Source organism: Pogoniulus pusillus, chromosome 8 (genome assembly GCF_015220805.1).
Source record: "Pogoniulus pusillus isolate bPogPus1 chromosome 8, bPogPus1.pri, whole genome shotgun sequence".
NCBI lineage: Eukaryota > Metazoa > Chordata > Aves > Piciformes > Lybiidae > Pogoniulus > Pogoniulus pusillus.
This window is the reverse complement of record NC_087271.1, coordinates 4229330-4255007: the sequence shown is the minus strand read 5'-3', so window position 1 is coordinate 4255007 and position 25678 is coordinate 4229330. Positions and strand designations below refer to the sequence as shown.

The 25678-nt window shown below is 45.7% G+C and overlaps 1 protein-coding gene across 1 annotated transcript in view; it reads right to left on the bottom strand.

The window, feature by feature from the left end:
- Positions 1-5547: 5547 nt before the first annotated feature.
- The window catches only part of ROR1 (receptor tyrosine kinase like orphan receptor 1), a 238830-nt gene continuing 218699 nt past the window's right edge, over positions 5548-25678 (bottom strand). The window contains exons 5-9 of the mRNA XM_064147040.1: positions 23707-23834; positions 22150-22467; positions 19924-20169; positions 15286-15497; positions 5548-8651 (exon numbers count right to left, since the gene is read on the bottom strand). Of these exons, the coding sequence (XP_064003110.1) occupies positions 7227-8651; positions 15286-15497; positions 19924-20169; positions 22150-22467; positions 23707-23834 (2329 nt within the window). The 3' untranslated portion in view covers positions 5548-7226. The remainder of the gene's footprint in view (positions 8652-15285; positions 15498-19923; positions 20170-22149; positions 22468-23706; positions 23835-25678) is intronic.

The window sequence follows — 25678 nt, the reverse complement described above, 5'->3', positions numbered from 1 at the left end:
GCCCACAGCAAGATAAAAATTGCTTCTCAGATTCCATGGACATCACATCTTTAAGGGAAATTTCCAGGCCCATGGAGAAAGCAGACTTGAGGCCACAAGAATCACATCACTGTTGAAGAGGCAGTCAGAAGAATGCTGCATTGATTTCTCATGGACCTTGAGGATGTGGTTTGGGTGACTGCATGCTGGAAGATCAGTCCCAGCACCCTCACACCTCCTCAGTTTAGCCACACTCTGCAAAGCTAACAGCTGAGAAGTGTTTGGCTACTGTCTTTTCACTGGAAGAAATGTGCTGGCTCTGGGACAAAGGTGGGAGGATGCAAACCATGAAGACGTCATGGTATCTGAAGAGGGGGGTTAGGAATCAGTAGGCAGATCTTATGGACACAGAGGAGGTGCTCTTACAGAACACAGCTAGTGCTTCCTGCTTCCTTTCCAAAAGACATTGCCCTCTGTCACCTTCACAGAGTCAGACTACTGGGAGTTGGAAGGGACCTCTGAAGATCATCTGGTCCAAACCCCTGGTGAAGCAGGGTCATTCACAGCAGGCTGCCCAGGATCACAATGTCCAGGTGAGTTTGGAATGCCTCCAGAGAAGGAGAGTCCACCACCTCTTTGGATAGCCTGCTCAGAAATAAAGAAGTTTCTCCTCTCATTCGGATGGAACCTCCTGGGTTCTGCTTTGTGTCCATTGACCCTTATCCAGTCATTGGGCACCACTGAAAAGACTTTGGCCCCAGTCTCTTGACACCTGCCCTTTAGATACTGATCAGCACAACCCAGGCAGGAGCCCAGTTGCCTTGTTTTTCCCCTAATGTGGCTGACCAGGCTAGGCTTAGCGGCATGAACCAGAAGAAAACAGGGCTCAAATGACTGGCACAGACAACGCTCAAGAGATACTGAGAAGAGTGAATCCTGCCAACAAGCCAAATCCCTTCTGATACGTGCAGAAGTAGAGCCAGTGGAGGCTGAAGGTGCACATTTCATGGAATTGGATCCCTGGGGAACACCACCAGGTGTTTGTACTTGACTAGTTTGTGCACTCTCTGCCTTACTGTCAGGAGTGTTTTGAGTTAGGTGGTGAACGTAGGTTACAGAAGAGCATTGGAACAAGAGGAGAATGTCATCGAGTGTTTCCCAGCCTGCAACCTTCTTGGATGCCCTTCTTCAGGCCAAGCAAAGCACAGATTTCATTTTGACAATTTCTCATGCTCTGGATAAACACACCCTGCTATTTCTCCAGTCTTCCAGCCCAAGTGTCTGCACAAGTAGTTCTCTGCTTCACCTTCTGCTTTCAATCCAGGGAATGCAGGAACTCTTTCTAATCACTCCTCTGTGGGAAGAAAGGACACAAATCTCTGCTTCAGACTCTGCATCTTGCTCTTTAAATCAGCAAATATTTATTCTCTTTTACAGAAATCTAAGCCAGCCTGGAGGGAATGAGATTCTCCAGAATGGAGGCTCACTAAACACTGTTTATTGAGAGATTGCTTTCCAAACCTCCAGAGCTTCTCGATCCATTCCTCTTTGAAGGAAGGAGGGATGATGATTCTGACATCTGGCATTAGAATCATACAATCAAATCACACCATCCACCCAATACCACTGTAGCCATTAAATCATGCCCTAAAGTGCCATGTCCACACGCTTCTTGAACGCCTTCAGGGATGCTGACTCCACCACCTCCCTGGTCAGCCTGTTCCAATGCCTCACCAATCTTTCAGCAGAGAATTTTTTCCTAATGTCCAACCTAAGCCTTCCCTGGCAGAATTTCAGGCCATTAGGAATCTGGAAAATTCCCTCTTCCTTTGCTTGCCACAAAAATAGCTTTCTTCCCTCTGCCTGCATTCCCACCTGAGGAGCAATTCCTTAATTTCTGGCAACATTTATTTTCCACATTATCTAATAGTTTTCTAGGTGATTTGATTTTTCCCCCTTCTAATACCTCCCCGAGGAATTCCTGCCTCTCTGTGTTTGCTTTTGTTCCCTATGGATCGACTGGGAGCCAGACGTTGATTTCAGCCTCACAGCTCACAAACTTCACCAGCTGTGAGAGGGAGAGAGGGGTGGGAGGAGGCTCTGCAAGAGTTTTCAGGTGGATTGCTCAGAGCTGGCTTACAGCTGTTGAGTCTAAAAATATTTGAACCTTTAGGATCTAGTTTTGAAATAATGGAAAAGCCCTAAATGGAGCTGTGAGTGAGCCTCCACTGTGCTCCTGGGTCTTTAGCATAAAACCGCAAAGTGTATGAGGGGATATTTCATGGCTCCCATTGCTCCTCCAGCTCCCATTGCTGCTCCATCAAGCATTCAGTTACTGCTTTCAGGAGTGGCTGAGAGCTGGGCTTGAGTCTGGAGGAGGCTCAGGGGAGACCTCATCACTCTACACAGCTCCCTGAAAGGAGGTTGTTGTGAGGTGGGGATTGGTTTCTTTTCCCAGGAAACAAGAAATAGGGTGAGAGGCCTGAAGATGTGTCAGGGGAGGTTTAGTTTGGATATTACAGTGAGGGTGGGTGAGACACTGGAACAGCTTGCCCAGTGCTGTTGCAGACACTGCTGTCCCCAGAGGTGTTCAAAGCTAGGTTAAATGGGACCTTGAGCAACCTGGTCTTGTGGAAGTGCCCCTGGTCATGGCAGCAGGATTGGAAGTAGGGAATTTTTAAGGTCCCTTCCAAGCCAAACCATTCTATGAATCAAAAATTTCTTCACTGAAACTGTGGTCAAGGACTGGAACAGGCTGCCCAGGGAGGTGGTGGAGTCACACTCTGGGAGTGTTCCAAAACCATGTAGACATGGCATGCAGGGACATAGTTTAACAGCCATGGTGGTGTTGGGGTGATAGTTGGGTTTGATGATCTCACAGGTCTTTTCCAACCTTAATGATTCCACTTCTGTAAGAGGAGAGGAAGAGGCAATCTGAGAGGCAATTCCAGCTGATGCATTGATGCATTTATTTTGGTCAATATTCAGACTCTTACTGAGCTTTTCCAGGCAGGTTTTCTTGCCCCAGAATGAGCTGATTTGGTGCAGATGCTCATAGAGATGACGAGATAAATCCAATTCCAATGATTATCTGATCCTATCAGGGTGATTAAAGCTAAGGACAAAGCTCCAGAGATAAGCTTACCTGGGTGCACAGCAGCCCCAGGGCAGTTACCTGTGTGCAGTAGCAGCAACAGGGTTGTTCACCTCAGTGTGGCTCATGCATGGCTTTACAGAACTGAACTGCTTATGGTGTTCAGATACATTCAGATTTGACCTGATGGGACACTTGTCATCCCAACTGGCAGACATTGTCTGTCTGGATGTCTCATGAGCTGTCTTTTCCAGTCTGTGTAGAGGAAAAGAGAAGGTCCTGAAGATACTTTAATTTTCTTCACATGTTCACTCAATGAAGGATCTTGCTTGACACTGCTGAGCAAATACTTTGATATCATCAATGGTGAGTATCTTTTTCAGCCATATTCAGCTGTGTGTCAGCTCTGGTGACAGATTCTTCTTGTTCATTGGCTCCATGCCTTCTCTACTGAGGATTTTGCAATAACAGCATAACCCAAAGACCAGAGATTTGTTTGGCTGCTGATAGTTCCTTTTGTTTCTGAAATCATTATCAAGTGGCAAATTGTCTTTAAACTGGCATTGATGAAATTTCAAGCCCTTTGGAGTACAGGCTAAGAAATCCCACAGGAAAAACAAAGGATAAAAAAAAGGCTTCCTGCTCTCAATACTAAGCTTGTTGCTTAAGATGCAAAAGAATTGTTTGCCCTGATGCACCCACTCAAAAAAGTATGCAAAGGGAAGAAAAGATGTATCAAGAATGGCAACTTTCAATGGTCGGTTGACCAAGATGCCAAGAGAGAGCTGCAAAGCTGTGCATGTGAGAAGCAGCAGTTCCCTAGATTTTGGTGATCTCAAGAGCTGTGGCTTAGGAACAACATCTCATCCACTGCTGCAGAACTCCTCTACTCCAAAGCAGTCCTTGTGATTCTGATAACCTGATACAGATACAGAATCAGCAGGGGCTGAAAGGGACCTTTGTAGATCCTCTAGTCCAACCCAGCAGCCAGGATAGTTATCTCTACAGAAGCAGGATGACATTTAAGCATAGTAATGAATTATTCTCCAAGTAACAGTGAGGGAAATACAGTTCTGCCAATGGAAAGGTTAGAATGCCCTTGAATCAGTTTTTGTACTGTTGGGAACTTAAAAAAACCCAAACCCATGAAAAAAACTTAGCGAGAGAGATATTTTCCAGTCTGATGGTAATCAGCAGATAACAGCACACTCACTTCACAGGATCCCAGCAGGGTAGGGGTTGGAAGGGACCTCTGGAGATCACACAGTCCGAATGCTCTGCTAAAGCAGGGACATCCACAGCAGCCTGCCCAGCATCACAATGGCCAGCTGGGTTTGGAATCTCTCCACAGAAGGAGATCCCTCAACCTCTCTGGGCAGTCTGCTCCAGGGCTCCAGCACCCTGGCAATAAAGAAGGTTCTCCTGTTGAAATGGAACCTCCTGGGTTCCAGTTTGTGTCCACTGCCCAGTGTCCTGTTGCTAGGCACCAATGACAAGAATCTGTCCCTATCCTCTTGCCCCCACCCTTTAGATCTTGCTGAGCATTGATCAGATCCCTGCTCAGGCTGCTATACTCCAGGCTTGACAGCCCCAGGTCTATCAGCCTTTCCTCCTCACAGAGATGCTTTAGGCCCCTCAGCATCTTCACAGAAGTCACTAAAACGTAATTATTGCCTGAATCTTCACTCAAATCTAAATTTTAGCTGGCATGTAACATACATCCATTACTGATCCAGATGTACACTCAATCCACATGGAAGCTGACAACACAGGCCCATAAAGTATCTCAGAAGTCTCCCAAGTCCTTACTATATAATTACTGATTGCTCTTACCTGCAAGAGTAGTCTCATGCCAACACAATGTAGAGGGAGCTTGATGGATCCAGATGGTTTAATGGCCACAGTGGTGGTGTTAGGTTGCTGGTTGGACTCGATGATCTCAGAGGTCTTTTCCAGCCCAAACAATCCTATGATTCTATGCTGCAGCAGTACAACATGCCACAGGTCAACAGGTCACACAATGCAACAGGACATCAAATTGGAGCAAGGGAACAGAAAGGCTGCATCTGGATGCTTACCTGTGTGACCTGTCCTAGGTGACCCTGCTTTGGCAGGAGAGTTGGACCGGGTGATCTTCAGGGGTGCGCTCCAACCGCTATCAATCTCTGATTCTCTGAGTCTAAGGGCACTGCTGGCCCTTGGCAGGGAGCTCAATAGCACCGAGGAGAGCACAGCAAAGGACCAGACCATTCCCCCTGGGCAATTCCACCATCCCGCTGCTCCTGTGTGCTTTGCAAATATTTGCACAGCCAAACACTCATTTAAGCCTCTGTATTGTACCCCTGAGTACTCTCTGTAACTACCAGTTGCCAAACTCTCATGTCCCATTCACAGGAAGGCTTCAGCAGGCTCCGAGCCAGCAGAGTTTAGCTCTCTGTTAAAAGTTACACCGAGAGGGAGGAAACCCTGACGTGTTTATGGTAGAACGATGTTTTAATGAACAGCAGCATAAAATAATCAGTGTTTAATATCATCTCTGGCACGTGAAATACAAAAAAATGCACATATCTTAATTATAAAATAGCCTTTGTTGTTACATTTTCATGCTTGCCTAATTGAAATGCCCATAATTACTAAGTCAATCATCAAGTAATACAGTGATTAAACGCATGCAGTGACAAAAGAAAACTATTTGGATAAGGTAGTGGCTGAGTATCACCATAATATATTTCAAGAACATCTACATCAGGTTAAAAATAGAAACAGACCAAGATATAAAAGGCAGAGATGTTATTTTTCACTTCTGCTGTACAAAACATTATCAGGCTTCTGTGCAAAAGAGATAAGAGTCCTATCATACACCATTGTCAACTGAGCAAAAAAAAGAAAGGTTGGGCTTGTTCTGGGTACAATAAACCCCACTACTTAATACCAACAGAAAATCAAGAGTCTGTGGAAAACTGGAAAGCACACAGCACTTTAGTGACTCATTAAAGTGGTTTTAAATGACTAATCTTGGGTGTTTAGACCTGAATGACTTTTCTTGTTGTTGGCAATGACACGAAGGTCATCTTTCCTAAGGTGAAAGTTCGCACCCCTTCACATTATTAGCAGTGACAGACAAAACTGCCATCGATGGATTCGCTGCCTGATGGAATGTGAGTTTCCCTGTCTTTCATTTTTTTTTTCCCCTCAGGGTTCCTGGAGTCATAGTCATTGAAATTACACATTGGTCTAAAACAATAAATATTCCTGAGGGGGGTGGGAGGGGAGGGAGGAAAAGAGAGAGAAGAAATCCTGATTGTCATATATAAAATTGTGGTTTGGAGCCTTTCCATTACACCGTTGCATAGCAACAAAAGGATATAAGATTTCTGCTTGAACTGTCTGAAATTTTGAGTGAGTTGATCCAGGTTCTGAAATTAAAATGCTTTAATTTCATTCCCTTTTTAAGGCAATTTCTTAGGACCCCAGCCATCATCTGCAGCCAAGGGCAGATGATGCTTGCAGACCGCAAGTTGCGAACTCAAATTATTGCTCTGTCACCTAAACGACTTTCCTTTTTTTCCTGTTTGGTCTGACTCTGAACTCAGCCTCCCAACTTGACAAAAGACCCAAATCCTACCTGAAGGAAATTATTCAGCTCTCAGATCACACATTTGAAACGTAAGCCTCGGCTGCAACATTTACAAATACTTTAACTAGCTCTTGGAACCGACATTGCACACCCAGCGGACCTCCGAGCATTGGCATCTCCTAAAAAACAGAGACAAATATTAAAATATGCTTTCAGTATCAAAAAGTTCCCGTGATATAAACCACACCAGAGGTCTAAAAAGCTGTGAAAAAAAAGCCTATGGTAACAGGTTTTAATTCAAAAAACAAAAATTCCTCTTCCCCTTTTTGACTTTGTCGGTGGCACTTGAGCAAAGGCATCCACTGATGACGCAGGAGTATTCCTACCGCAACTGATCTCTGTCTGGTTGTGTCTGCCCGTGCTGGTGAGCAGTGAAACTTCACAGAAGATACTTGGCTGCAGCGCCTCTTAAACCGCCAGAAGGAATCGTTTAATAAAATATCTGAATAGAAATCTTTCCTGCCCCTTCCTAGTTCCCTCTTGTAAAGAGTTATATTTACAAAGGCCCTTGCTTATTTACAACTCGGCGGAAATCATGGAGTCGTTGGCTCCATGGATGCTGGAGTCCCCTAGTAGGGAAGATTGCTTCGAGTCAATTTTGTATGGTTTTTGTGTTTTGTTTCCAAACACTGTGATACCAATTCCCGCCGGGTGATTAGGAATTGCCATATGGGATAGCAAAGGAATATTTGCTTCCTGGTTGGAGCCCGAAGACGGCAAACTTGTGACGTGGCCTGTGCTGGTCGACCCGCTGGCACTGCTGGGAGAACGACTCTTTGGAGGAGGACAGTGCTGGATGACTCGAGGTGGAGCTTGAGGTTGATAGTGGGCAGCCGGGAAGGCGGCGTATCCTGGCGGAATGGGGTACCCGTTGATGGGGATGTACCGCTGGTTCTGAGGTATGGGAGGCCCGATGAAGCCGGCGATCTGGCCTTGTGGTATACCTTGTGCTGGAAACATGTAGTTGGGGTATCTGGGGTTACTGAGGTTGCTCACTGGGCTTGCGCTGAGGGAAGTCGTTTGAGTGGTGGCATTCCCACCGGAGGGGGTAGTAGAACTTGTGTGACTTGAAAGACCCTCCCAGGAGCGCAGCCTGGCGTGGATTTCCTTAAAGCGTGGCCTCCGGGACGGCAGATCATGCCAGCACTCTGTCATCAGGCTGTACATTCTGGGAGGACAGTCTTCAGAGCACGGCAGCAGCTGCCTTTTCCTGATCATCTCTATGACCTCTTGGTTACTAAATCCGTAATAGGGTTGGAGTCCAAAGCTGAATATTTCCCACAGAACAACCCCAAACGACCAAATATCCGAATCGGAAGAGAACTTGCCGTACATGATGGCCTCGGGCGGCATCCAGCGGATTGGCAAGAGGGACTTGTTCTGGATTCTGTAGTAATCAGCTGAGTAGATTTCTCTTGAGAGCCCAAGGTCTGAAATTTTCACATGAAGCTGCTCTCCAATTAAAATGTTACGAGCGGCGAGGTCCTTATGGACAAAAAAATGGCTGGATAAGTACTCCATCCCTGCTGCGATCTGCACGGCAATATGCAGGAAATCCCCGTGGTCCAGGCTGGATTTTACAGTCCCATCCTCATCACTGCTGCATCCCACATCTGAATGGGGTGACCTCATGATGAGGAACTCATGGAGGTCTCCTTGGTTCATGTACTCAAAAAGCATGCAGATGGGCTGCTCCTGAGTGACAACGCCTAAGAGGCAAACGATGTTAGGGTGATGGAGTTCAGCCATGAGGGATGCTTCTTGCTGGAACTCTGCCCACTGCTGGGGGTTGTTAAAGTCTTTTAGTGTCTTGATAGCCACAAGCTGAGCATGATCCATGCCCGGAAGGTAGAGGTGGCCCTTGTAGATCTTGCCAAAGGCACATTCACCCAGTTCTTCCATGAAACGAACAGCAGACAGAGGTAGCTCCTTAGCCTTGCTCTGGTAAAGACACAACAGCAGAAACATAAGAAAACCAGGACCGAAACCAGGCTTTTAAGTAAAAGATCTTTTCACCCAGGCTGAGAGCTGTTGAGCCTGGGGAAAAGCAGCCTAAGAGGGGATCTTCTCAGTGCTCAGCAAGAACTAAGGTGTGGGGGACAAGAGGATGGGGCCAGACTCCTCTGGGGCCATACAAGGGGCAACAGGCACAGACTGGAACCCAGGAGGTTCACAGACGAAGAAACTTCTTGGGTGTGAGGGTGCTGGAGCCTTGAAGCATGCTGCCCAGAGAGGCTGTGGAGTCTCCTCCTCTGAGATTCCAAACGCTCCTGGACATTGCGATGTTGGGCAAGCTGCTGTGGGTGCCCTTGCTCTAGCATGGGGATCAGACTGGTTGATCTCCAGAGGCCACTTCCAGCCTCTACCACTTTGTCATTCTGTGATGTCTGAAAGCCAAGTAGACTGAGCCAGCAATCCCTGTAACACAGACCCACTTGGCAACGATGCCGCTCAGCCCATGGAGACGCAGACACTGGCGCAATGGCATCAGCCCCAGGCCAGGCACACCCAGGCCAGGATCCCAACATCAGCAAAGCTCTGGGCTGAGTGCTGCCTAATCCCTGTGCACTAAGCTCCAACCAAATAAAAATTCAGAATTACTTTTTGCAAGTAGAAAGTAATTCTGCACAAAGTCAGACACAAGAAGTAAATGTTAGAGCTAAGCACACGCGCAGGAAGCACCGGCGTTTCAGCACAGGCGGTTATGTATTTGGGCATTTGGAGACTCAAAATTGAATCTGACTAATTTCAGGAATTGAGGCAATTAAATACTTTAAATAAGGACATGCTGAAGTGTTTTCTGGGCCAGGACCTGAAATTTTAGCTGAAAAAAATACTCATAAAAGACCCCTATGTCGCCCTTGTAGCCAGCTCTTCCTCAACTTCACCATTAACCCTTCAGTCTATGGTAGAGACTATTTCTGCTCACACTTGACTGAGTGTTCTGTCCTGAAACACAGAATCATAGGATGGTTTGGATTGGAAGGGACCTTAAAGGTCATCTAGTTCCAATCCCCCTGACATGGGTAGGGACACCTTCCACTTGACCAGCTTGCTCAAGGCCCCATCCAACCTGGCTTTGAAGACTTCTAAGGAGGGGGCATCCACAACCTCCTTTGGGAACTTGTTCCAGTGTCTCACCACCCTCACTGTAAAGAATTTCCTCTTAATCTCCAGTCTAAATTATATAATCAGACAGGTCCAAGATCATCCAGTCCAACCTATCACCCAGCCCTATCCAATCAACCAGACCATGGCACTAAGTGCCTCAGCCAGGCTTTGCTTCAACACCTCCAGTAACAGAGATTCCACCACCTCCCTGGGCAGCCCATTCCAATGCCAATCACTCTCTCTGGCAACAACTTCCTCCTAACATCCAGCCTAGACCTCCCCTGGCACAACTTGAGACTGTATCCCCTTGTTCTGTTGCTGCTTGCCTGGCAGAAGAGACCAACCCCCATCTGGCCACTATCTTCCTTCAGGTAGTCGTAGACAGCAATGAGGTTTGCCCTGAGCCTCCTCTTCTGCAGGCTGCACACCCCCAGCTCCCTCAGCCTCTCCTCTCCCCTTTTCCAGCTTGAAGCCATTACCTCCCATCCTATCACTACAAACCCTTGTAAAAAGTCCCTCCTGTGCTTTCTTGTAGATCCTCCTCAAGTACTGGAAAGCTGCTACACAGAGTCAGCTGGAAAGATGACACAATGGTCAAAGAAGGAAGGTAAACTTTTTCAAAGCTCTGTTACTATTTTGGGTGTATGTAAACCATAGAATCACAGAATTGTAGGACAGTTTGGGTGGGAAGAGATGTCTAAGATCATTGAATCTAATCGTTAAGCAACTCCACCATGGCTCTCGAACCATGTCCCAGAGTGCCATATCCACATGCCTCTTGAGCACCTCCAGGGATGATGACTCCACCACCTCCCTGGCCAGCCTGTTCTGATGCCTGACCACTCCTTCAGCAAAGGAATTTTTCCTACTCTGCGACCTAAACCTCTCCTTGTGCAACTTGAGGCCATTTCCTCTTGTCCTATCACTTGCTAAATGGGAGAAGAAACTTGACATCCACTTCACTCCAACCTCTTTTCAGGGAGTTGTAGCCTCCTGACTTCACCACAGAATAATTTTGGCTGGAAGAGACCTTTAAGATCCTGAAGTCCAACTGTTACTCACTCTTAGTCCATAAATAAGTTGCATTATTTTCAAAGGTTAACTTCCACATGAGATTGTCACACCTACACCACCCCCCTCATTTAAGCTCCTCAGTGTAGCCATAGGTAGTAACTTCAGGCTAATGATCTAAGGGATCTATCTTTTGTAAATGCGTGTAAACATCCACATCTGCATTCCTGAAATAACACAGCTTTGGAGTGCCAACAGAGGGAAAGAACTGACAACTAAAAAGCAGTCATTGAAAAAGGCTACTTTGGAGTAAATGAATTCTAATTGCATTGACCACTTAGGACTCCTAGACAAATACCACATTAAAAATAATAATAATAACAACAACAATAATAAAGCCATTTAAGCAAGCAGGCAGTAGACTGTAGGGTGATGGCAGGAAATTAGCTATATTGTTGAAGGAGCAGATGGTTTACATTACACAAATCCTTTAGGCTAAAACTTGTTTAGGTCTGGCATATTGTAAATTATATTTTAGTAATGAAAGTGAAATGACCTCTGTCTGACCTGAGGCTGGGTTCCTCCGTTTGAACCAACAGAGTGGAAAACTATGAAAGAAAATGAAGTCATAAAGTTTTGGCAGGAAAGGGCTCATTTCAAATGAAGGGGTTATAAATCTGCTGGGCTTTTGTTTGACAAGTATTTGTCATACAGCGGCGTAGGAGACGTAAAGAAGTGTAAAATACAGATGAGGCAGCACGCCAAAGTAAACCCAGGACGAAGGAAGAGCCCCGAGAGTGAAGCCCACCACCCCTATCTCTTTATCAGCTCCTTCCATTAGGTGAATGACAAGACCAACTTTAAGTTTATTAGATTTTGGGGGAAGCAATTAAAGCCCCTTAAAACCGAAATGGGCTTTGGATGCTTGTGCTTGTCCGAGCAAATACGCACCCGCCTCAGCCGCAGCTTCAGTCCGAAGCTGACAGCAAGAGTGGAAAGAGTGGGCAGGAATTGGAACAGGTTGCCCAAGGAGATGGCAGAGTCACCATCCCTCGGTGTGTACAAGAAATGTGTGGACTTTGGGACACAGTTTTACGGCCATGGTGCTGTTGGGTTGATGGAGTCAATGATCTTAGAGGGCTTTTCTAACCCAAACAATTCTATGACACAGCATTTAAAAATAGGATTTGACTTCCTTTCCTTTCAAATGTTGTTTGAAAAGCAATCAAAACACTGGAGACAGGAAATGCTGGGCTGCCCAGGGGGAAGATACAGAAACAGTCTCCATAGGATGGGAAGCTTTTTGCAGCACTTGACGTTGGACATTAAAAGAAAACTCTGGTTTATATTTGCAAACATTTCTGGGCATGATGCTCTCCCGCACTGTCTGCACAAGGCAACAGTAAGTGGAAATTGTGACCTCACTCAAGTGATGCTGAGAATAGAACCAGAGAGGAAAAGATCTCCAAGATTTAGATTGGACGTCAGAAGGAAGCTCTTTACAATGAGGATGGTGGAACAGGTTGTCCAGGGAGGTGCAAGAAGCCCTATTCCTGGAAACATACAAGGTCAGGTTTCATGGGGCTCTGGGAAACCTCATCTAGTTAAAGATGATCCTGCTTACTGCAAGGGGGTAGAGCTAGATGACCTCGAAATGTCCCTCCCAACCCAGTGCTTTCTGTGATTCTATAATCATCAAGTCCAACCATCAACCCAACACCACCATGCCCACTAAACCATGTCCCAAAGTGCCATGTCTATGTGTGTTTTAAACACTTCCAGGGATGGTGACTCCACCACCTTCCTGGGCAGCTTGTTCCAAAGCCTCTCAGAGCCTCAAAAAATCTGACCTGCAATGGTTCCAGGGCTGGAGCATCTATCACCTCTCTGGGCAACCTGGACCAGGGTTTCACCACCCCCAGTGTAAAAAATGTCTTCCTTCTCTTCAACCTAAATCGCTCTCTTACAGTTCAAACTATCATCCACTGTCCTGTCACAACAGGGCCTGCTCAGAAGTCTGTCCCCAGCTTTCTGATTGGTTGCTTTAAGCACTGAAAGGCCACCAGAAGGTCTCCCTGGAGTCTCCTCTTCTTCATGCTGAACGACCCAAACTCTGGGTCTGGCCTCACAGAAGAGAAACTCTGTGAAAAATGATATATATAAAACCCCTAAATATATAAGAAAACTCTAGAAACTAAATCCATAAACTTGGAAATTCAGAGCAAGCACCAGCAGCATCCTCCTGCTGCTTTACTGAACTCAAGAAGAAAACTACTGAAGGGTTTATTCAGAGATGGTAAACACAGATCCTAAGTGTAACCTTTCCTGATGCTCTGCTGAGAGAACACCTCAATAACCAGCTACAGCTGAAGGTCAGAATTTACGCTGCTGAAACTCAATAGAAGTAAACAGATGGAACTAAGATGATCTTGAAGGTCCCTTTCATGCAGTGATTCTATGAACAGCTTACTCAAAGGCATGTCTGACTGTATCAGATCCTACAGTGTACACAGTTTCTATTCTAATCACTCACAGATAAACAGATTGCACTGGGGCAATGATTTGAAACCAGAGCAGAGGAGATTTAGGTTGGATATTAGGAAAAAATTCTTTACAGTGAGGGTGGTGAGACACTGGAACAAGTTACTCAGGGACACTGTGGCTTTCAAGGCCAGCTTGGATGAGACCTTGAGTGACCTGTTCTAGTGGGAGGTGTCCCTGCCTATGGTGAAGGGTTGGAACTAGATGATCTTTGAGGTCACTTTCAATCAAAACCATTCTATGATTCTATGGGTTGAAAGAAGCCCTCAAAATTCACCTTGTCAAACCCCCTGCAGTCAACAGGGACACCTCCAACTAGATCAGGCTTCCCAGGGCCACATCAAGTCTGATCTTGAATGTCTCCAGGGACAGGGCCAACTTGTTCCAGAATTTCACCCCCTCATTGTAAAGAATTTCCTCCTAATGTCCAACCTAATTCTCCCCTGCTCCAGTTTCAATCCATTACCCCTTGTCCTATCACCACAGGCCCTTCTAAACAATCCCTCCCCAGCCTTCCTGTAGGTCTCCTCCAAATATTGAAAGATAGCTATAAGGTCTCCCTGGAGCCTTCTCCTCTCCAGGCTGGACAGCCACAGTTCTCTCAGCCTGCCTTCACAGGAAAGGTGCTCCAGCCCTCTGGTCATCTTTGTAGCCCTCTTCTGGAGCTGCTTCAGCAGGTCCATGTCTCTCTTGTGCTGGTGTTCCCAGAGCTGCACATAGTACCCCAGGTGAGATGTCACCAGAGCAGAGAAGAGGGACAGAATCACCTCTCTCTATCTGCTGGCCACACTTCTTTTAGTGCAGCCCAGGATGCCATTGGCCTTCTGGGCATTAAGTGCCCATTGCCGGCTCATGTCCAGCTTCTTGTCCAGCAGCACAGCCGAGCTCTTTCCTGCAAGGCTGCTCTCGATCTCATTATCCCCCATGCTGGATCACAAATACTGACTTTCACTCTGAAATGCCTCAAAACAACAACCTCCATCAGGCTGTTAAAGGGAACTGGCACCCTGTGAAAACCAAGGCAAGCGCTCAGGGCTTTATTCTGTCTGTAGGTGGCAGAAGGCAGTTGCAGTCCTGAAATGAGTGATCCACACGGGTTTGGAAATCGCTGCCCTGCCAATAAACTAGGAGCTCGAGGTTAATCATGCTTAAACCTTAAGTGATTTTACAAAATGCTTTGTGAACCTGGGACTACAGTGAAGGGAAACACAACCAGTGACAAGAGCTGCTGTGCATCAGCTGTGCTGGCCAGGACTGCAGGCAGATTGTCAAGGCTCTGTTTTGGTAATTTCTCTTTTTTTCAACTGAGAGAATGGGTTAAGCCTGAAAAAACAGGGAACAAATCTTTCCAGAGTCATTTCAGCTGAGTGAAAGATGACATATGGCTACAGCAGACCCAGGAAAAACTCTCTTGAGGAAATGCTGAATCACATCTTTGTCTGCACCACTTTCTAACTTAAATGAAGCAATTTAGAGATGCTTCCTTTATTCCAACCCCCTTCCAGCTCCTATTTATCCAGATACATGGACACACAGGAATTACCTCCACAGGTTCAGCACACTTGCTGTGCTGCTGCTGGGGTGATGTAGGGTTCTCAACCATTGTGACAGGCTTCCCAGGGAGGTGGTTGAATACCCACCCCTGCAGGTGTTTCAAAGATACAGAGATGTGGTGCTGAGGGACATGGTTTAGCACCAGACTTGGGAGAGTTAGAGAGTGGTTGGACTTGATGGTTGTTTCCAAGCAGAACAGTTTTGTGACTCTAGAAGTCCTTAACAAAAATCACAGCTAAAAGCATCAGCAGAAATGACAAAAGGGAAATCAGCTCAGCATTTCAGCACTGATTTGATCAAGGCATTTCCCTCCCTGCCTTGGCAGACAGCAAGTGTGGAAGCAGACATAAAGAGTTACCTTTGGTTTGTAGGCATTGAGCATTGACATCTCCACATTCTGTCCTCTCACATGTTTAGGCTGTCTCTGAACAGGAGGGGAGGATGACTTCTGATTGTTGCGACAGATGCAGATGAAGAAGAAGAGCAAGGCTATGGCCAGGGGAATGGTGACACTTGGCACCAGGATATACAGGATTTCCATTTTGTTCTTTTCCTTGGAATCCTTATAATCTGGTGGAAAAAAACCCAAACAATAACAACAAGACAAACCAGTGAATTAAGTAACTCACAGAGTTAAATACATCCTTGAGTCAACTAGAAGTGTTAGGACAAACAAACCATCCTGGCAATGCTACTGCAATCCACCTTGAACGCTGCTTTATTCCCTTCATATTAACAGAGCAATTACAGCTGAGTAGAAAGCTAGGGCATGGATTAAAAAGGATCCAGAAGAGGTTGGAAAGGCAGATTACTGAATGTCAGCTGCGATCTGTGCTCCCTGCACAGCTCCCTGCACAGCTAGGAACAGGAAGCTTTCTTCTATCAGTACCCAGCAAAGCGCAGCTGGGACATCAGCCTCCCACCCCCCTCCACCTGGCTCTGCTTTTACAGGGCATGTTGCTCAGAGGAAGGGGTAGTAGGAGAAAGGAGAAAGGCTCCGGGCTAGACCTCATGTCCTTGTGTTCACGGAGCACCCACTTGTGTTGACAGTGCCAAACCTTCCAGCCGGGCTGCTCTGAGCATGGGGACACTGAAGCCTGCTTTGCTGTGGCATGTCCCAGCAGCACTCATGAAGTTCAGGGTATGATTACACATGGATTAACACTCCAGCTATAGGGCAACCCTGAACCTTTGGGGATCACCTTGACCTGCAGGATGGGTGGCTGTACCCTGGTTGTTTCTGTGGGAGATGGTGAGCATCTGCAGCAGCATCAGGCTTAGCAGATTCATGCAGAACAAGGAATGTTTTCTTTTTCCAACAGGGTCACTTCAATTTGTTTGTCTGTGTTTTCCAGGCTGGATTTGTAGAAGTGCTTAGCAGCCCACACAGATGTATTTTATGCACTTAATTAAACATGAACTTGATCTGAAGCTTGGGTTTGACTCAAATTGTGACAGAGGCAAAGTTCAAATGGTTCTGGATGTCACTCTGCATAACCCCTCTCCTCTTACAGGCTCACACTGTCCTGTTCCCTCCACCAGGCTCATTTTTTGACTGTTCTTTATAGATGAAGTTGAGCTTTTTTAACTGAGAGGTAGCCCAAATGTTTCTGTGACCTTGGGGAAATGAGAGAGGACCAAAGCACCATCCCCTCTACAGCCTCCCTGTGCTCAGCAGAAGGGTGCTTGGTGTGTGCCCTCAATTTGCCTTCAGTGAACATTCATCTGTACAGCGCTGACCCACTGTGGGCTCCCTTCACGAGTTGCTGCTCTCTAGCATGGGCACACAATCAGTGTCTTGGCCCTCAAACCCTTCTAATGTTTGTCTTTTCTAAGCCTCATGCTCAAATGACTCTGTTTTTCACATCTTCCTACATTCAGCTTGACAAACTTCTATGAACCCAATCTATTGCAGCTTGGGAGACAACTGAAAGATACAGTTGAAGAAAGAATAAGAAAGCAGCAGCACGAGGCAGACGGAGACCTGGGCACTGGTTCATCACCTGAGCTATTCCAGTCAAAGGGAATTATTATTCCTATTAAGTAGGAGCCCCTGCTGTGAAGCCTCATTAGGTTAATAGGTTTCTTGGGAGCCACCCTAATTAAATCCATTTCCCATCTAGGCATGTCCTGGTGACGCAGAAGGCACAATACTGATTAAAACGTGCCTGAAATGGTTCTTTCAGCCAGTGCAAAAGCAGCAGAATGCAAGTCCCACATGGGATTTGGGTTTTAATATGCAGATTAGCATTTAACAATTAAATTACCACTCACCTGATACAGCTCTATTTGTATTTAGAATAATAATGCCACATAACCCAGTAGGACAGCGAGTACCATTTAAGGCAGTGGTGAGAGGTAATTAAAAGCCTTGTCAGGAATTCTGCAAGCCAGCCAGCCAGCCAGCCAGCCTGCCTATCTCACTTATTATCTAGCAAAACCTTCCAAGCAGAGACTTTTGCAACACGTCCAAAAGCATCCTGCTTTCAGTTATTTCAGATCAAAAGACTGAGCCAGGCCCGGGATCTCAGAGCCCATCTAGAGAGAGGGCAAACAGCAAACCTCCCCCACCACTCCCAAACCATCAACTCTTCATTACCCAACTACCCAGAAATTGTGCAAAACACAAAATGCACATGGTTGAAAGGTTATACAGCAGGTACAAAAAGCTCAGCAGCAGCACTGGGGTGGACATCTCCAATACTGGGTTCAGTTTTAGGGTCCTCACTCTAAGCAGCATAAAGTTGGTGAAGGATCTGGAGAACAGGGCAGGTGAGGTATAGCTGAGGGAACTGGGGCTGTTTTGTCTGGAGTAAAGGAGGCTGAGGGAAAACCTCCTCACCCTCACCTTCAGGTGGAGGTTGACTGATTCTCCCAAAGAATGAATGACAGGACAAGAGGAAATGGCCTCAAGTTGCATCGAGGAAGGTTCAGGTTGGACATTAGGAAAAATTTCTTTACAGAGAGATTGGTCAAGCATTGGAACAGGGTGCCCAGGGAGGTGGTGGGAGCTGAATGTAGGAAGATGTGAAAAACAGTCTTTTGAGCATGAGGCTTAGAAAAGACAAACATTAGAAGGGTTTGAGGGCCAAGCCACCATCCATGGAGATGTTCCATATGTAGATGTGGCACTTCAGGACATGGTTTAATGACTATGGTCATGCTGGGTTAACATTTGGACTCAATGATCTTGGAGGTCTTTGTCAACCAAAATGATTCTCTGACATGCAGAAACTCCTGACCTTGTTCAAACAGAGCTGCCCCAAACCCCCTGGGGCTGAGCTACATCTCCTTATGGGACCAGCAAAGGCATCTGTGCCAGAAGCTCCTGAGATGGAAAGCCAAGAGCCGACAGCATGCTGAAGGGAGTCCTGCTGACTGCTACTTAGCTCCAGATTTTTGCACTGAAGGGCTGAAAAGATCCTCAGAACAGAGTACATGGACTGAGCTGCTCTTGTGCAGTCAGCTCATGACTGTGCCTAATTAGCACAAAAAATAACTGAAGTTAAATGCACTGAAATAATAACAAAAGAGATACAGGACTCTAAAAGGTGTCTGTGAATGCTAGAGAGGGTTTGAGATGCACATGATGCAGCCCCAGACTGTCTGCCTTTCCCCTGATCTACTCCTGCAGCAAGAGCATAATTTAGATCCCATTTTGGCATTGATTCCCATCTTTCCCTTAATTGAAAAAGACTTTGGAGCGAGCTCAGAACATGTCTCACCGCAGGAATATTCATAACCATAACCAGAAATAATTTAATTTGGTTCTGGCTATCCAACAGGAACAGCAAAAGGTATCTCCTTTCCAAGGGGAAAGGTAATGTTACTGTGACAACTTGTAGGCAGCACAGAGTGCTGGGTGCAGTTTTGTACCACGGCTTTCCAGAACATTTTTGGGTGCACTTCTGGCATGTCCATGCAAATGGATTTCTTTGTTTTCCTTCTTTATCTCTTGGCATGTTTTCAATACTTTTATTTTCAAATGCAGATAAAACAATTAGGAACCATTTGTTCAGGTCTTCCATCCACTTCCCCCAGGGTTTCAGAGAAGAACTAAATGGGAGCTGAATCTCCATTTTTGTTCATTTTGCAAACCCAGAAATGCAGCCAGGGCTGTTCTGCAAACACAAACTTAAAATGCAGCTAAGAGGAGCTGGCAAGATCCAGCTCTAGATTTAGAGAAGGACTGAGCTCTGTTAAGCAGGGTTTGCATTCATGAAAATTACTCTTAATAAACCAAGCAAAATGGAGAATATTTTACAGCCCTTTTGTGGGTCAGCATTAACAGTGCAACTTCCATGACCTGATCTGACTTAACGTGGGCTGAAGACTTGTCTTCATCATAAAGGCAACTTGGGAAGTGTGGAATGCTTGGGTTGGCAACTTGCTGATCCTTCACCACCTTCTGGTGAGGGCTCAAATAGTCCTGAGAGGCAATAGAGACTGAAGGGAGATCTTAGAAATGCGTATAAATATCTAAATGGTGCAGGTCATGAGGATGGGGCTGGGCTCAGTGGTGGCCAGTGACAGGATAAGGTGCAATGGGTACAAACTAGAACCCAAGAGGTTTCACTTGAACTTAAGGAAAAACTTCCTTACTCTGCGAGTGCTGGACCAGGCTGTCCAGAGGTTGTGGAGTCTCCTTCTCTGGAGAGATTCCAAACCCACCTGGACATTGTGATCCTGGGCATGCTGATGTGGGTGACTGTGCTTTAGCAGGACGTTTGGACTGGATGATCTCCAGAGGTCCCTTCCAACCCCTACCATGCTGGGCTTCTGTGACTCCTTATAAGAATGATTTCCTGCCACCACTTCACCAGCTGCATTGGCAATAAGTGCTCCAAGGCCTCATCAGCCTTTCCTACAGCTCTCCTTTCAGGCATTTCTAAAAGGCATTCTGTGCACAGCTCCTGTTTCAGGTTGGACGCAGGGATGTGACCAAACTGTTCCCCTTCCTGTTCCACAACATGACATAAAAGAGGTCAGTAATTACCACATGCTGGGACGTCACAAAGCTCAGACTTGAAGTTTTCATCCAAGGTGAAGCACCACGGAGCATCCTTCTGGTTCCCTGGGTTGCGGCAGTAGGAGTGGCCCCCGTTGAGCTCGGGGTACCTGATGGCGGTGAAGGTGTGGATGTGGGGGTACTGCGAGTTCCAGGGCTGGCACTGCCGCCCCGACCTGGTCACGCTGACTGTGCCCCGGTAATCTACTCCTGTGCTGTTGTAGCATTTGTGATCTGTAAAGAAACCCAACACAATAATAACCCAAAGCAATGGTTGGTAGAAAGCTGCAGCACCCAGGGGTGGGGACCTGCCGGCATTCTCCTGGCCTCAGTGTGCTGCTGCTGGCCTGGGGCTGGGAAACACACTTTGGGAGCATGGGGTCCCAATTTGCTGTGGCTGTAAGGCAGGGCCTGCTTTGCATTCACATTCCTGGGAGGATTTAAAGCTTATGCTTCTGTAATGAAAACAGCTTATGCCAAGCATTTTTAATATAAGATACACAAAAGGAGTAAAAACTACAGTGGGAACCTGAATCACAGCCATTATTTTCATATGAAGGTGGAGAATTTGGGGGAGACATGTTTTATATTTGACTATTCAGATGTAGAAGGGTTGTGAGGAGGCTGCAGCCCAGCCTGATCAAAGAGCAAGCTCAGCCAATGCCTAAAATTAGGCTGCATTAGGCAGGAGCAGCCATGGACCCAGGCCCTATGAATGTTTCTCCTGATGTGCATCCCTATCATAGAACCATTGAATTATTTGGGTTGGAAGGTACCTCTAAGACCATTGCCTCCAACCATCAATCCAACACCATCATGGCCATTAAACCATGTCCCAAAGTGCCATGTCCACACCTCTCTTGAACACCTCCAGGGATGGTGACTGCACCACCTCCCTGGGCAATCCATTCCAATGCTTGATACACTGCATGCATGGGCTTGCTGGAGCACATAGGGCTGCTGTGGGAGGACTGGGAGGCTCAGAAGGTTGAAGCTACCCATGTTCCTCAGTATTTAAATGCTTGCCTTATATTGAGGGTGGTGAGACACTGGTCCAAGTTGCCCAAAGAGGTGGTAGATGCCCCATCCCTGGAACCATTCCAGGTCACATCGGATGGGGCATTAAGCAACCAGCTCTAGTTGTAGACATCCCTGCTGACTGCAGGGGGTTGGACTAGCTGACCTTTAAAGGTCCTGTGCTAGTTTGAAGCTAGCTAGAACGTTTTGGTGAGAAGAATTAGATTACAGGCTGTGAAAGGGAAACAATGATGACATCTACTTCACTCATAGGCTTGCTGAGATGTATAAGAATAAGAATGTAAGTATAGATAAGACAGTCGCTCTCTGTCTGTGCTTTGGGCTGCATCTCTCTCTAACCTAACCTGCCACCTCTGTGATTAATCCACCTGCTTCCTAAGCTCCCTGGCTGACCCCCCAATCTTCCTTGGGCATAAGGCAAGATCTGGGGTAAGGGAGAGGGGAGAGAGAAAGGTGGAAGGGCAGTTGAGAGCCCTCCTGGGGACTCAGGTTTCTGGGAGGGCTGCTGTGTTTCTGTATTACTTTTTAACTTGTATATTTCTGTCTATAACTGTGTATATTGTAACTATCTGCTTGTATATTGTGCTAAGCTGTAAATATAAAGCTTCATTCAATTTCCAGAGCTGCTGAGTCTAGTCTGGATGACTTCCAAAGCGTGTGGGGGTGGGTAACACCCAACCATCACAGGTTCCTTCAAATCAAACCATTCCATGATTCTGTGATCATACCATGAATAATCTGGATTTGTATGGAAATGGTACAGTGGACAACTGCTGGGCAGGTTGAATCTAACTCTTGTTTACTGTGAATATAATTTTTGGTACAATTGGGCAGCTTCTTTGCTGGATGTCCATGGTGGCCCTGAAAAACATCTCTGCTGGTTCAGTAGAACTACTGCTAGATGAGAAGGAGGAACCAGTGTAATTAAGTTTATAACATGACTCTGAAACCAATAGACAGCATTTAGGGTGAGCTCAGAAGCAGCCAGTGCAAAGAATGGAGAAGCATTTATGAATTTCTACCTGCTCTGGACTAGCAGAGAAGTGTGGGAAGGGGTAATTTGAGGACATGGCATCTGAGAGCTTTCAAAGCTCAGCTCTAGCTCAAACTCTGCTGCAGAAGCCTTTCCAGCCACCCTTTTCCCAGCAGTACTTTTTTGCACAGTTTTTCACTTACTTTTATTTATGGGATCTGCCATCGGAATCCCAATCCGGATACAATTGACGGCTTCGGGGCTGTCAGGCTGGGGAAGATCTTCGCAGTTGGGCAGCTTTAATCTCATCAGAATCATGGGATTAGATCTTGCAAAAATATACTCAGTCTGACACAGGACATTCTCCAGGATTTCACATTCATCACGGCACAGGTCTCGCGGCTTGGGAGCTGAGGAGGTCTCGTCGCAGTAGGGGAAGGCGTAATGGCACAGCGAAGGGATGGCAAACTGGGAGCATTTATCTGACAAATGGCTGGAAGTGCCAATCATGGTGAAGGCAGCTGGAAAACATACACAAGGATCTTCCCTAAGCCACTGGGAATTGCAGTCCTGTGCTCCTGCCTTCCCAGCGGAACCCTCACTTCCCACCGCAGCTATTCTTTTCAGACGTTCGGATGCTGAACAAACCTTCCACAAACACAGAGCACTAAATACTTTAAAAATCATGAACAACAGTGAGCTGACAGAGAAAATGCAGCTGGTTTTCAACACGGGATTAATGTTAAGCATGTTACCAAAACCTCAGAGCTAATTATATGTTTTCCTTTTTTTCTCCCCCCAATATAATTTATAATGGTTTGCAAAGCCATGTAATATCTGTATGTCGTTTGGCCAACAGTAAAACCCAAAGCTCCTGCAGGCTGCAGGATGACAGCACCAGTCCCTATTTAGAAGCATTCACACTGTGCCAAATGACTTTTCAAAGAAAATGGTGTAAGACTATATAAATGTTTTTGGTTTTTTTGCTCCTGTGAGCTGTGAAAAAGCCTTTTTTGAAATGCTGACAGTGTTTGGAGACAAAGGAAACACAACCTAAGGGGAAGAAAAATTCTGACAGCAAGAGAAAACCTGAGTATAGGGAAGATGCTTGCTGTGGGAAGGACCTGACCATGGTTAATAGATATAAAAACCAGATAAGTTTCACGGTATCTCCAAGGCTTCAGTTTCAATTCAGCATCTCCATCAGCACAGCATCTCCCACAAGCATTCAAAATGGTTTCTTTGATAAATCTAAGGGAAAACCACTACCTGCTGGAGTATTTATCCAGCACCTAAATCATAGAATCACAGAGTGGCTTGGGTTGGAAGTGACCTTAAAAGTCCAACACCCCTGAAGTGAGCAGGAGCATCTTCAGTGCAACAGGTATGATCTCAACCAAGTAACATCCAACCAAGTCTGTTCTCCTTTACGTTTAAAATCTACTTGGGTAAGAGCAGCACAAAGTAGCCTTGCTATGAGGTTTCCAGATGCTGTAAATACACAGCTCCCAGAAGCTGCAAATACTCAGCTTCTCCTTCTTAGAAAATAATTGTTTAGTTCTTTTGGGGGAGCTGAAGGCTGTTCAGATTCTCACTCTTCAGATGAATTCCTCCACTGACACCCAACAACGCAGGAGCTTTGTGGTGGGAAAATCACAGCCAGAGAGGTTGAAAAGCAAATGAAAACAGTGTTGCAGCTTATAAAACTTTTGGGGAAAAGACAACTTTGTAGGGGAGAAGTAAGTGTGTTCTTTGCCCACCTGTAATCTGGTTTTCAATTTCCCCCTGCATGTGCAAGGACTCCATGTAAATCGTCCGGTTCCCAATAAAGCGCGCGCAGGCGATGCCCCGGTAAGGCTGGCAAAACCCATCCTCTTCGTACTCATCACTGAAACAAATCATAAACACAAAAGGGTGAAAGGTTTCACATGCAACTTGACAACAAAACATCACTCCAGGGAGCTGGCATTTGTATACCGGGAGGCCAATCTGAAAGGCTGGCTGCACTGGGTTCGCACTGGGCGATTCGTTCTGGGTGACGCTGAGGCAGCGCAGGAGCCCGCAGGCTGCCTGCCCCTCTATTAAGAGCCTGTGATAAGGGATTATATGGTCTTTAGGTAGCGCAGGGGGCAAGCCATGGGCTTTGTACCCTGGGTGATTTTAACCCCAAGAGGATTCCCACATTTTCTGCAGGTAGTTTTTGGTGTCTCACCAGATAGAAGGATCATATGCTTATATTCAACAAGACCATGGATCTTTCCTGTTTAAATATTCAGCAACATCTTGAATAGTTAAGAGTCTTTTCAGCCAGACTCTAACTATTAATTAAACCAATATTCAACAATACATTGAATATTTATTTATTAAACAAACTTCATCTGGCTGGTAGCAATAAATTTGTGGCACTTCAGGTCAGTCAGAATACACATGAACATGGTACAAAATGTGGGTTTCCTTGTATGAAGGGAAAGGCTAAATTTAGGACTATACTCAGCCCTGATTAGAAGAGAAAACAGAAGCTGTTTGAAAAAAAAAAAACCAAACTACACAGATTCTTGTTTATTTAAAGCAGCTGATGTGCTGCTTTCTATTTTTGAATCAAGTTTGTACTTAATATTGATAAACATAGCAGAAAGAGTTATGCTAGAAGGGAGAGGATTTAAAGTGTGTATAGAAAATCAAACCACTGATACCCCTGAAATAAACCTCGCTGATACCACTGAATCAAACCACTAATATACCTGAAATAAACCCCACTGATACCCTTAAATCAAACCACTGATACCCCTGAAATAAACCCCATTGACATCCCTAAATCAAACCACTGATACCCTTAAAATAAACCCCACTGATACCCTTAAATCAAACCACTGATACCCCTGAAATAAACCCCACTGATACCCTTAAATCAAACCACTGATACCCCTGAAATAAATCCCATTGATACCCTTAAATCAAACCACTAATACCCCTGAAATAAACCATGTTGATATCCTTAAATAAAGCCACTGATACCCCTAAAATAAACCCCACTGATACCACTGAATCAAACCACTAATATACCTGAAATAAACCCCACTGATACCCTTAAATCAAACCACTGATACACCTGAAATAAATCCCATTGATACCCTTAAATCAAACCACTAATATACCTGAAACAAACCATGCTGATACCCTTAAATAAAGCCACTGATACCCCTAAAATAAACCCCACTGATATCACTGAATCAAACCACTAATATACCTGAAATAAACCTCACTGATACCACTGAATCAAACCACTGATACACCTGAAATAAACCTCACTGATACCCTTAAATCAAACACTGATACCCCTGAAATAAACCCCATTGACATCCCTAAATCAAACCACTGTGACCCTTAAAATAAACCCCACTGATACCCTTAAATCAAACCACTAATATACCTGAAATAAACCCCACTGATACCCTTAAATCAAACCACTAATATACCTGAAATAAACCCCACTGATACCTTTAAATCAAACCACTGATACCCCTGAAATAAACCTCGCTGATACCCTTAAATCAAACCACTGATACCCCTGAAATAAACCTCACTGATACCCTTAAATCAAACCACTGATACCCCTGAAATAAACCTGATACCCTTAAATCAAACCACTGATACCCCTAAAATAAACCCCACTGATACCACTGAATCAAACTACTAATATACCTGAAATAAACCCCATTGACATCCCTAAAT